At 27.2% G+C, this 14280-nt stretch overlaps 1 protein-coding gene across 1 annotated transcript; it reads right to left on the bottom strand.

Moving 5' to 3' along the window:
* Positions 1–5962: 5962 nt before the first annotated feature.
* Positions 5963–7933, bottom strand: LOC145045723 (uncharacterized). The gene is made up of 2 exons (XM_078994066.1): positions 7596–7933; positions 5963–6345 (listed from the first exon to the last, which is right to left on the bottom strand). The coding sequence occupies exons 1-2, from the start codon at positions 7834–7836 to the stop codon at positions 6101–6103; spliced, it is 486 nt and encodes a 161-aa protein (XP_078850192.1). The 5' UTR covers positions 7837–7933; the 3' UTR covers positions 5963–6100.
* Between the last annotated feature and the right edge of the window lie 6347 nt (positions 7934–14280).

Raw genomic sequence — 14280 nt, forward strand, 5'->3', positions numbered from 1 at the left:
TGATATCAGGTGGTGCTCTCCCTCCTTGAGGTTGAGAGTTCAAGTCCAGTCGTGGACGTAAGTGGATTTAAGTGTTAGCTTAGGAGTAGATTATATATTATTTTGTCGGTTAAAAAAAACATTTAGTTTAAATAAAATTTCAATAACATAAAATATAAATACCAATATATTATTTTCACACTTAATTGATTTATTAAAAAAAATTATAGTAATATAATATAGATTTTGAAGGTTAAATCAAAATAAAATGGATTGTGATAATGTCGCAACATTTTTATATGATGCATTCGTTTTTCTTTAAACCTTTTGTATTTAAAGCAATAAAATAAGTTGAAAAATGAAAAAAAAAAAAAACTATAACTATTTATCTACAAACATTAAAAAAAACTCTTACATTTTATTTATACGTAGAAAAACCCATACATTTTTAGTTACATTTTGAGATTTATCAATTTTTTTTAAGAAGTTATGAACTTGTTTGTGATATGATATTTATATTGTTTGTTTTAGGTTCATATAGAAAAAATAAATAAATAAACGTCATTTAGTTTTGTTTGAGTAAATAGTCATTGAGTAAACATTTTTTCTTTAATGTTTTACTTCAGACAAAAGACAACATCAATTATTTTTGTTTTTCAGGTCAAACTAAAAACTAAAAACTAAATATTATGTTACAAAACAACTGGTAATTTAAAAAAAAATCAAATATTTTGGTTTATGTGAAAGGTAAATAAAAATATAAAGATTTATCTACATATAAACAAATATAAGGGCTTCTCTAAATGATGATAGATATATAAATGATTGTGTTTTTCTGCATTTTTATTAATTTGTCTATTATTTCTTCAACTTAAAAATAAATATTTGGAAAATTACCATTGTATATTTATTTTGTTTAATGAAATATATTATGTATTTATTTTATAATATCAAATCATTTTATACATGCATTTTTATATAATTTTGTATTTTTTAGATAGCTTTTCAACTAATTATTTTACCAAATATAATTTTTTTTTATCAACTAAATTTTCATTTAGCATTATATTTTCAATTATATTTTTTAGATAGCTTTAGATTGATTTCTTTATTATTGAATTTTAATTTTTTATATTTGTGTTCTACTATAATTTATTTAAAAAAATCTATCTGGTTATAATAATATCATTAACATACAAAATAATTCACTTTAATGAATTTTGTAAATCCAAATAGATTTTTTGCTTTCTAAATACAATAATTAGGTAAACTCTTTAAAGTGAAATGTATTAACAATTCAAAAGTGTAAAAGTAAACAATAACATTACATAAATAAATAAAAATATATAGATATTTTTCATATATAACCCTTATATTATAAATTATAATCATTGGTTTACCATTTCAAGAATTAGCAAGATAATTATTGAAAATTTATTTTGTAATGTCAAATAATGATTAAATTCACAACCGATATATAAACGTCATCTCAACCTTTCTAATAGTTTCTTGTGATTAATAATAATAATAATAATAATAATAATAATAATAACCCAAAACTCAAAACAAAAAAAGTATAGAATTATAATTTATGTACTCTTGGGGAGTAGAGATATGTAGAGTGGTGGTGGAGAACCGCTTATGAATCGTGTAAGTTCATTCTCCGAACTGATATTTCCATCATATGTGTGTATTACAGAAAATCAAGTCTAGGATATTCCAAATGACATTTGTGTATCTAAGCACAGAAATACAAGCCAAATTGCTAGATAATTCTGAGTTCGTTCAAGAAGAAAAAGAGCTAAGAATGGTTCTATATACGACTCAAAAGAGGAACCGTATATATGCATGGCATACTAGGGTTTAATCTTCTAAATTAGTTAGAAAAATAAATAGGATCCCCGCTAGGGGCGCTGCCCCTAGGACCCTGCAAGGGGGCGCGACTCCCTTGACCTCCGTCTTTATATCGTATCGGCTTATAATTCAACATTATATATGCAGTGCACTCCGCATTCACCAAACATATAATATATAATACAAATAATAAGCTTTTTAGATCATATGTTAGTTCCACTTATACAAAATATCAGGTTACACTAAAATCACCGATATATATGCACATTTTTTTATACTAGTAGTCCAATGCCTAAAAATGAGGCATTTGGATGTATGTACGTTTAAACTAATTGTTTGATTATTGATATTTGAATTTATAGTAATATGTTCTTATCATACTAGTTTTTAATAATATTATTATATAGGATGAGATACTATTTAAAATTATATAAATAATTATAAAATAATAAACTAAACCTACTAATTTAATCCTGACTATCCGTTTTTTTTTTCCTTCACAACAATGATTCCTTGGTCAATGGATCGATCATTTACTTAAGAAAACAAAATTTGTCAAACACTTGAAAACTTATTTTTTAGTACAAAGTCAAACAATAGAAACACATCCAAACACTACCCTTTACATATACATTCTATTTTATTATATATACTTGTCTGAACCACACATGCAAACACCCCTATATATTAAGCAAGAGGTCAAAAGTTCAAACCCAATTTTAAGTACGTTTTGTAAATAAGCAACAATGTTTCAATACGCATAACATGCAAATAATGTGATTACTTTGTTTTTAAACATGAAATGACAAGGTCCCTTTCTCCCCAATTGCTTCATCTTCACTCGTAGCTCTAGTTCCCTTAAATATCACGATTTTAAGAATCATCGGGTCCAAATGTCGAGTAGTTTTTGGAACTTGTATGTCTGGACCACTCCGAGTCGGACATATGTTCGGCTATGACTAATGTCAAGGAAGCTGGGGACGAGTACACATGGCTTGTCAACTTCTTATTCTCTCCATTTGAGCATACAGAACTTTATGTGGTCCTTTTGGCTAATGGTCCCTTAGGTGGAGGGAGGGACACCCTTGTTGACAAAATAACCTTCAAACACATCCATGCACCTTCCTCCACGAGATAGGACACCACTAGGTTACTTTTGCACATGGTATGTGGTCTCTAAAATATTTTTTTCTAACTAATCTTTTGGTTCCTTCTTGATTATTGCTTAGAATATATATAACATGTAAGCTTGGTGAAAATACATAAGTAAGATATCAGTTTCAAGATTATGTATATGTGTATATTAGTTTTTATGTTGGTAGCAATCTTTACCCTAATCCCTGGATAGGTTGAGTCGTTACGATAAGTATTTTATATGGGTTAAAAATGGTTTGGGTTGATCTCCAAACACACTATTGCTTTTTATAATTTTATAAATTAATAATTAATATCTTAAGTGTGATTACGAAGATGGTATTAGTGCAATAACAATTTTTTTTTCCTGATGAATCGATGTAAGGGGTTTTACGTATGTGAATAGACTTTTGGCACTTTCAAGTGATTGACATGTTAATTTATTTTTTGTACAATATGTTTGGTTATTATAATTACTAATTAGACACATTAAGGATAAAGTGTTGAATTGCCCACTTAAGTCAAGTGTGATCGAGCCATTGAGGTACAGTATCGTCAGGTACTGTGAACTTTTGTTTCTTCTTTTCTTTTTTGTATTTATGCTTCTTTCTTTTGTTTTACATGCTAATTAATAATTTAAATAATACATGAACCACTAATGTTACTAGAATCATTATCGTCCTTGTCAGCTAGCTTTAGTAGTTATTTTGTGTTTAAAGTTGATGTAATCAATTTATGTCAGTTTAGAAGACATCTTGTGGTTTGTTTTGATTAATTTGGGTTATATATATATATATATATATATATATATATATATATATATATATATATATATATATATATATATATATATATACAAATTGCATAAAATTGATTTTAATACTTTAATTAGGTGCCTTGAATTGCACGGTTAACCAACGTACTTTTACGTCTTATACATGTCCTAGTTTAAAATGAGGCCCAACCCAAATCATTTTGGGGTTAGTAATCATAATAATAGAAAAAAATGAAAGGTGTGATATGACAAAATAACCAATTTTCCAATATTTGTAAAAAATGATCATGTATATCAGGAATCATTTTTTGTGATTTTCAATATGTGAAGCAAACATTTCCCACTAGAATTTAAATTTAAAACATTTATCTGTTCTTCTACTTTCATAACCATTATGGTCCCCTAATGTACATCAGTTTATCAATTGTGCATGTCTCTACAATGTTATTGTAATTTGCATAGTATTATACACATTTTCCTCAAGCATGGACCCTGGTCCTTTTTGACAATAGCCAGCATTACAACCATAAGTTTCATTTATGATTTATATAAAGAAAAATAATATCATTTGGATTATTACAAATTATTTATTACAGCAACCATATCGTGTTCATTGTTTTATTTGAGCGTTGTTAAATAAAATTATGAAACCTGTGATTGTTTACGTATTTGAACATGTGCATTGACTTTACATAATTAATATAAATGTTTGAAGAAGGGTTTTTTTTTTTTTCTCGGAACAACAAATCTAATAAATTGCTAATTCTACATATGCATCAAATGATTACAGATTCACACATAGTAACATCGTAAAACGGAAATTAGAACACAATCAATTTACGTAGTTCACATGATCAAAATGATTAGTTGTATCTACGGATGAACACGGTACATAAATTTTATTATTTCCCTGAATGTCTTGTTGATGGATTAGGTTACACAAATTCATATATATGTGTATACTAAATAAGTTAACATAAAATTGTTAATAAGGCCAACTCGAAAATGTGACAAATCTAGCTAGTGAGAGTGTGAGACCTTATGCTTGCGCTGCCTAGCTTCTATATGGTCAAAAGGTATAAGATTACATAAAAAAACAAAGGTGAAAAGTTCTTAAAAGTTATATATGAAATAGCTTTGGATTATAATTTTTTGTTTAAAATAAAAGTTAAAAGCTCTTCAACAAAACTTTTTTATTAAAAAGTTATATGAAATAGCTTTGGATTATAATTTTTTGTTTAAAATAAAAGTTAAAAGCTCTTAAACAATTTTTTTTTTTGTTTAATTCAATTTTTTTATTCTTTAAATGTTAAAAGTAAAAACTAATAACTCTAAAAAGTTTGTTGCCAAACACAACCAAAACATTTGAAATTTCATATAAACCGATTTTGACATATAAATGTTTGAATATATCGGAATTCCATTCCTTAATATCGAGCTCCAAAAAGTTAAGGATATTTGCACCGATGAAAGATCACTTTATGAGAAATGATTATACTCCATCCGTAATTTATATTCCCCCACAACAAGTTCAACATGAATAATAGTATTTTCGTCGGCTTGTTATTTCTTTTTTGTTTTTTGTAAAGTGACATGACATATAAATGCCACTATCACTTACAAAAATCCTCTCATTTAGTGAAAACGAATTTGCAATATCAAGCCACATTATTGGACTCTTTTTTTTTTTTAATAATACTTAGTTATGTTATTATAGTATTTTTATTTAATTATTCTTTAACAATAGTTATTTTATTAATAAACAACAAATTACAATGTTAATAGCAATATTTGAATAAATATTATTAGTTATTAAGATATATTATAGATTATCAAGTAGTTATTCATGTAGGAATGGTGACTAATTATAAAAGACGTACGTAATTGCATATTGGATATAATAAGTAATTCCAAAAATAATTGCAACCGAATTACATGGTCAGTACATTTACATAACATGACTTATGTTTTGGCCTTTTGGGTGATAATATGATTAATTAAAACAAAAAGAAATAAAAACCAGTCAAGATTAATCTCTTCTTAATACGTGTACAGAAAAACCCTAATAACAATTCAAGAAAATGCCTAAATAGAAAAGAAAGTCGCGATTACAATACCTTGTCAAAATTTGGCATACAATCCCTAAAACATAGAATAGAAGTACCAAATCTTGCCCATAGATAGAGGCTAGAATATCACATTTTTATATTTTACAAAGTGTTTTAAAAAAGTTTTACGATAATAATATTATAAAAGACATATAAAACATGGTTATGAGTCATTACAATTCCATCATGACATAACTGAAATACCAAAAACTAGGCAAGATGTATTTGTAATTTACTTTAGCGATGATATTCAATCGCTAGTCTTTCTCCTCGTTATGTTTCTTATCCACTGATTACCTTTGACAACATGTCTATTCGACTTTTTCCATGTAATGAGCTGGAAAACGTGACCAATCCGTTTTCGCCATCTCATCGAAGGCCATTGTGGCTTTGCATGTTCCACAACACTCTTTTGATTATCATTGCATTCTAATTTCCCCTTCTCCCATGCACCCATACCATTGTTGTCATCGAATCTTATTGATATAAACGAATCTGCAAATAACCCAACAAGATATATGTAAAGACAGTTTAAAGGATTATATGATTATACGCAATAAGAAAGCTATACTTACTAGAAATAGACCATTTAATATTAAGTAATTATAATTATCAATTTACCACCCGAACTTAAACTATATGAAATTGGAAGCTACTTTTTATTAATAAACATAAACTGTGGACAAGATATAAAAACCCCATACTACCTTAAGCCAAAAGCTCCAAACATAGATCTCTAGAGTAGCCCCACCCTCACTAGCACCCACCAGCCAACCCCATTAATCCCTTTTCACCCATAACTCCTATCTCCCTCATACTCCATGTGCTTTCTCCTTTTTTCTCAATGAATTCTTATCTTAACAACAAACTCCTAAATTTTCATAGATTAATGTATTGGTTTACATCTGGATGTCACATCTATGATCCATTATATTGATTTTATAGAAAAGCTATACAATAGCTTTTTTAAAATTTTAAAAGTTTATTTGACTCATTAAACTCTTAGAAAGCTCCTTTTGGATGGCATTTTCCATTTTTCTTCCATTCATTTTTCTTTAATTTTTATTGGTTTTTCCTTTCTCTTTTATTTTTTTATAGAAAAAGAAAATAGAACAAGCATATACTGTCAAATTAAATAATACAAACCCCACATCACCCACCTACTATACTTTGTATGGTTACTTTCTTCACTTTTCGATACGGAAACCATATATAGAGCCTTTAAATTATTTTTTATAACATAAAAATTATATCAACATGATCTTAGCATCAAAATTATATAAACAAACAATACATTATGCCGATTTTAACATAACAACACATAAAAAAAACCATATATATTATAAAATCTTTATCCAAATTAGTCATCATTTCCTGTCTACAAAATCCAAGAGTCAAAAGCCAATATTGTCTAGTAATCATCGCTTGGGATTACGAGATTTACAAGATACGAAACTTGGATCTTGCTAAACTCATCATAACCCCCTCTCCCCATAAAAATAATATAATATATGAAATAAATAAATTATTGAGTTCTTTACAAAAAAACAACTCACCAAATCATAGTCGATATATGTTCTTTGACGTATGTCCATTTATTAATCCATATTCAATATCATGATTCATGGTTAGCGAGTCACCCAAATCATACGTAATTCGATTAAAACATGTAAAAAAATAAACTTTCGAATAAAGTTAATTAGAAGAATTAAGCGATGTATAGTTAAAAGAATATGAATATGTACCATCGTGGGTGGGAGATGCGTCGTGATTGTGAAGTTGTTTCTTGGTTTTCCGATGAATCAAAGAATCGATGGCAAACATAATGCGAGGCTTTGAGGACTTGCAGCTGCTACTTCTGTAAAGATGCAGCCGACGGCATCGTTTTGTGGCTACTACAATTAGCCTCTCGTATAAGCATAAAGGACAAACTCCCACGAAAACTTCATCGGGATGGAAGTAACAGCAACCTTCGTCTTTATCCATATGCCTTCTTTTTGAAAACACACACAGACACACACACACGAAGATGGGTGAAGATGGAAATGGATTGTGGATCTCTTTATATTATGTGTTTTATGTTATATAAAAAAAAAAAAAAAAAAGGAAAGGGGAAAGGTGTCATTAGTATTGGGAAAAGTGACGTATATATATGCCTCAAGTTTTGCAAGATATGTATTACCTTTTTACTTAGAAGGCAAGTTTAAATCATGTGCATATGTGTACATGTTTACCCAGGGGTTTCACGTTTAGACTCGTAATATATATATATATATATATATATATATATATATATATATATATATATATATATATATATATATATATATATATATATATATATATATATATATAGGGTTAGGTTATTTTGTTTTTACTAACTATTGTGTGCCAGAATGCACAGATCTGGACCATCGGATGGAATATAATCAAATGTCATGATTTGAGGTCTATGGTAGTAGAATAGGATAGCATGTACCATATAATCACACAAATTTCAGCATAAGGGCATTTTAGTCAATTAACCTATATTAAAAAGGAAATTTTCGGATTTTTAGGGATGATTAATTCCTTTAGTTTTTAAAAATCTGAATATTTTAAATTAATTCAAATTTAAAAATCCGATTTTATTCTGTCAGAATGATAAAATGTCAACCATAAACTAGTAAATGTATTTTTCGATTTTATTCTGGCAGAATGGCAGAATGCCAAACATAAACTAGTAAATACATTCTGAAAGAATACACAAAATCGATTCTTGAACTAATAATATATCAAAAAATTACATTGTATGATTGTAATTTATTGAATAATAACAAACATTCTGAAAGAATAAACAAGCATAATTCTTAAAAAATAACAACATTCTTAAAAAATGAGTGTGATCATTCTTTAATTCATTCTTCAACCCTTTCCCATCAGGTCTTCAAGCCATTCTTGAAGCCTTTTCTACCAGAAATTCATTGCCAAGTAATTTGTAGTGATACACTTGTAAAACCTGCACATTAAACATACAAATAATTAACTACAATTCTATCAGAATACAACCAACAATATTCTTACAAAATAAACTATTCTGCAAGAATATTATTTAAGAATTTGTATTATCAAGAATATATCCAACAAACAAAATAAGGAACTAGCATCAACCTATTCTGATAGAATAAGGAACTAACATTCTTCGGGTTCCATGTGTTTCTTCTCGATATGTTCAATGTATTTAACTACAAATTCTGACAGAATAAGGAACTAGCATCAACCTATTGTTATGAAAATGGCATCCAACCCAATCTAAATTGAGTTATATAGTTATGAAAAGAATAAGGAACAAAGTGAAGTAAAAACATTAATGATTTTTAACTATTTTTTCATTGAGACATTTTATCAAACACGTGGTGTGCTTCTTCAGTTTATTCAAAAAAAATTAGTAATAGTCTTACCAATTCAGTTTCTTGAATTCAAGAAACAACCCCAAACAACCATGAGTTATATCCCATCCATTATCATAAATTTTTTCAGGAAAACCCAAACATCCAAATTTACATGGATTCAAATCAAAATAAGATGAAGAAGAAGATCACCTGTTGGCCATGGAAACAATAAAGAAGATCAAAAACTGCACACTTTATGAAATTGAATGTCCCATTCGAATGAAACATCAACTTCGATTCATAACGAATTAACCTTTTTTATCAATTAATTGAAAGAAAGAATAAAGAACATCAAAAAATACATACCTAACGATTATAAACAAGACTTCAAAGTTCAAACGATAAAGGCTTTATACAAAATCTCGGATAGATCTCGATGATGATGAAGACCGATCAACAATTTGATGGTGGTGGAATAGCCACTTGCTGCAGATTTGGTCGACAATGAAGACCACCAAGCATAAAGAAGTGGGAACAATGGTGGTCGGCGGACTAGGAGGTGTTGGTGATGTACGTCTTTGGAAAAAACGGTGGTGTAGGGTTTTAATAGGTAAATAAAAATTGATCCCTTAAATAAATGGATATTAGTTGTTAATTTTGGATATTCATTAATACATATATGTAATATTACTAATTTACCCTTATTTAATTAATTAATTAATTAATTATTTGCTAATTTCTGATTGGTGCATTTAGGCACATAATATTTGTTAAAAACATTTGAATCTATCTCTCTCTCTCTCTCTCTCTATATATATATATATATATATATACTAGTTGTGAAACCCGTATATTATACGGGTTAATTAAAAGATAATGTTAAACAGGAGCGATTAAATGAAGAGTTTATTTGAATTTGAAATATGAAATAATTTAAAATTAAGAAAAAATAAACATGCAAAAAATAAATTAATTAAAATTATGTGTTTAATTGTTAGATCTGTATACTAAACGATTTATTATAATAAAATGTTAAATACAAATGCTTAAAGTGTAAATTTATTTGAAATTGAAATTGAAATTTTAAATTTGAAATTAATAGTTATTATAGTAGGTTTAATTTATGAAAACTAAATTAATGATATAGTGTAAATGAATAATGAAGTAATTGACAAGTGGAAAATAAATATATTTCAAAATTATGATAAAATGACATGTGGCCAAATAAATGAGAGAATGACAAGTGGCAATAACATTTTCATTTATTAGAGTATATATATATATATATATATATATATATATATATATATATATATATATATATATATATATATATATATATATTTGAGAGCTTTAGATTTTTTTAATTGGTTAAAAACTTGTTTTACATTATTCCCTTCAGTGTGATGTCACAAGAATGTGTTGAGTCCTGCGGGTCCAACCCTCTAAGTTTATGCATCACTTAGTTGTAACATGTGGTTGTATACTTGTATTAAAATTTATAGGTTGAAAGGGATGAATTTCCAAGTGTCTAGGGATGAAAAGTTAAAACTAATAAAACATAGAAATCTACCTCTTTAATAAAGAAAACCAAAAAAATGAATTTGCACCTCTATTTTCTAGTAAGCTTATTTGCTACATGTTCTTTTTTTTCTTTTTTCTTTTTTAAATAATATTTTCTTCAATTTCCGATTTTTTTTTTGGGTAAGATATCAATTTTGATTTGAAATTTTAAGCAACTAAATCCTATTCCAAAAACATAACATTTTGGAAATTATTGGAGACTATCTTTTAGAAATACTAGAAAATCTCTTAGATTTATGATGTATCCCAACAATTTAGAGATACATTATTCAATTTACCTTATTTACCCTATTTACCTGATCCTAAGTTTTAATTTTCAGGTTCAGGTTCATTTGAGACCATTCTAATTTTATGAGACCGTGAGATCAAATCTAAAAATAATTTTAAAATGCAAAATAAATGAAAAAAATCCAAAAGTTTTTTTTAAATATTATTTTCGGAACTTGAATTAACTAAAAAAAAATCCCGTTTTTTTTTTTTTTTGAAAAATACGTGAAATATTCTAAATAGAATATTACACTGACATATTCTAAAAATTAATTTTAAAATGCAAAATAAATGGAAAAATCTAAAAATTCTTTTTTTAAATATTATTTTCGGAACTTGAATTAACTAAAAAAAATAAAAAAGAAATCCTATTTTTTTTAAAAAAAATATGTGAAATATTCTAAATAGAATATTACACAGTACATATTCTAAAAATAATTTTAAAATGCAAAATAAATGGAAAAATCAAAAAATTCTTTTTTTAAGTATTATTTTCGGAATTTGAATTAACTAAAAAAAATAAAAGAAATAAAAAAATGTGTCTCACAGTCTCACAAAATTAGGCCGTTTCACATTATCTAACCCTTAATTTTCATATAATACATGACATTTTTTTTACTATTTTTTTTATATAAATTTTTTAAACATATAAACCGTGGTTTTTACAATTATAACACTTAATACTAATATATGGTTGTATATATGATTATATATATCATCAAGAGGGGTAGGAAAGATAAGCTTTCTCCACCCTCATATCACATATCATAAGTTAATTTGTTACCATTCAATTGTTTTATATATTTATCCTAAAATGATATATGGTTGTATATTTTATCCAAAAACTATTTTATTGAGTAATTCAAGAACAAATTAAATATTGGTTCCTAAAGAAACATGTACTATTTTTCCGTGGATGTAGTTGTAAATAGTTGATGACCATATGTAAGATTTGAATGGGTGACCTATTTAAGTTTGAGATGTTAAGATGTAAACAAAAATGACCACATGAAAGGAACCAATTTGAAATTTGAAAATTTCTTTCATTTGCACAAGACCTAGAACAAAAAGGCTTTCATCAAGGACTTTAAAATGTTTATTTTACCGAATTTAAACCCACAAAACTCTTGCAAAATCATTTGAGTCATGAATTATACAAAAAAAAAATAATCAAAGAACGACATAGAAATTTTAAAACAACTTAAAAAACCGAAATTTATAATACGAAATGCACCTTTTGTTATATATATCTATTCTAAAATATAAATTTTGTCGAATTATTTTATATTAGAAAATATATTTTTGATATTACATAGAACTAATTTGAAACAAATATAATGACTCCAAAAATACATACATCTACCCTATTAAATGGAAATGTTATTGTCACTTATCACTCGTTCATTTAATTGAGCACATGTCATTTTGTCATAATTTTGAAATATATTTATTTTCCACTTGTCAATTACTTCATTATTAATTTCCACTGTATCATTAATTTGGTTTCCATAAATTAAACATACTATAATAACTATTAATTTGAAATTTGAAATTTCAATTTCAATTTCAAATAAATTTACAATTTAAACATTGATATTTAACATTTTATTATAATAACTCGCTTAATATATGAGTCTGACAATTAAACACATAATTTTAATTAATTTATTCTTTGCATGTTTTTTTTTTCTTCATAATTTTCACTTATTTCATATTTCAAATTCAAATAAACTTATCATTTAATGGTTCTTATTTAACATTATATTTAAATTAACCCGTATAATATACGAGTTTCATAACTAGTTGTTTATAAATTAATGATTATTTTGATAAATAAAAAATAGCTTCGTTATTATCTCATTTTCTTAAATACCATGTTATACCTTTTTGTGTATAATCCCGTTTAAAATGATTATGATATTACTATGACATCAAAATTTTCAATGAGATGTATCCTATTTTTTTCATACAAGATTACAATTTTTATAATTTTATCCGTTACTTCTTTTTAATAACATCGTAATTCGTAAAATATAATCCATTGAATACACTATTATAATAATTTTAAAAAACACATCATAAAGATGGTCTAGTAATCTCTTACGAATTAAATTTTCTACAAAATCCTCCATGTTCAAATGTTAGATGTTTGAAAAAATTACAATTTTATACGGTAGTAACATATTTGAGTAGTTTGTATCATGCTTTGTAACTAGCGATTGTTCAAATATCAATATCACAAAATTATTTTCAAAACAAATATCCGGTTCATGGGCGGTTCAACTAGTTTGGGGCTCTAAGCGAACCAAAATTTTGAAACCCTTTGGCAAGTAATAGTCACTATGATTCTATAGAAGCTTCTTATTGCATTCTCCTTTTTAAAGCCTATTATTCGTATTTTCACTTAGACATGATTATAGATTAATATAAATACCTGTTTTGTCTTTGACGACCTTAAGAAAGTTTCGTGTCTTCTTAACAACCTTTAAGTTTTTAGTTTTTGACTTTTGATGTATTAATCAATGGATGTGTCCTCTATTGTTGCTGTTAGAAACAAAGAATCACCCACAATTCCGATAGAAAGGTTTTGGAAAGAATACAAAATATCATAGAAAATGTTTTGTTGCTCTTTTAGATGATGAATATTGTTCATTTCTTGTACTTGAGCTACTATCAAATCTTTCTGAAAACAAGCCTAAAATGGTGTTAAGTGGAATTCAGACCAAGTATTTTACTTGAATTGATAAATATTAGGTCAAAATTAGAGTTATCAGAGCTCAAAATGAAAAGATGAAAATAAACAATTATCAAAAAACTAACCGAGGTGGTGCTTAAGACTGCTGAGTTGATTTAGCAGGTGGGTGACAGGCTGCGAGTCGTACAGAGCCGTCAGAAAAGTTATGCTGATCGGCGTTGTTTGGATCTCGAGTTTCAGGTGGGAGATTTTGTTTTGCTGAAGGTGTCACCTTGGAAGGTTGTTATTCAGTTTTGGAAGAGGGGCAAGCTGGGGCCCCGATTTATTGGTCCGTTCAGGATTTCTGCCCGAGTCGGAAGGGTTGCTTATCGATTGGATCTTCCGGGTGAGCTGAGTTAGATCCATAAAACCTTCAATGTGTCTCGGCTCCGGAAGTGTGTATAAGATGAGACTGCAGTTATTTCATTGAATGACATTCAGGTGGATGAGAGCCTGAGTTATATTGAAAAGCCT

This window comes from Lactuca saligna, chromosome 1 (genome assembly GCF_052625555.1).
Source record: "Lactuca saligna cultivar CGN05327 chromosome 1, ASM5262555v1, whole genome shotgun sequence".
NCBI classification, from domain to species: Eukaryota; Viridiplantae; Streptophyta; class Magnoliopsida; order Asterales; family Asteraceae; genus Lactuca; species Lactuca saligna.

Coding starts and splice junctions, on each gene's coding strand:
- LOC145045723 (XM_078994066.1), bottom strand. CDS start 7,836: ATGGATAAAGACGAAGGTTGCTGTTACTTCCATCCCGATGAAGTTTTC. Junction 6,346..7,595: donor CGCATCTCCCACCCACGATG/GTACATATTCAT, acceptor GGTTATTTGCAG/ATTCGTTTATATCAATAAGA.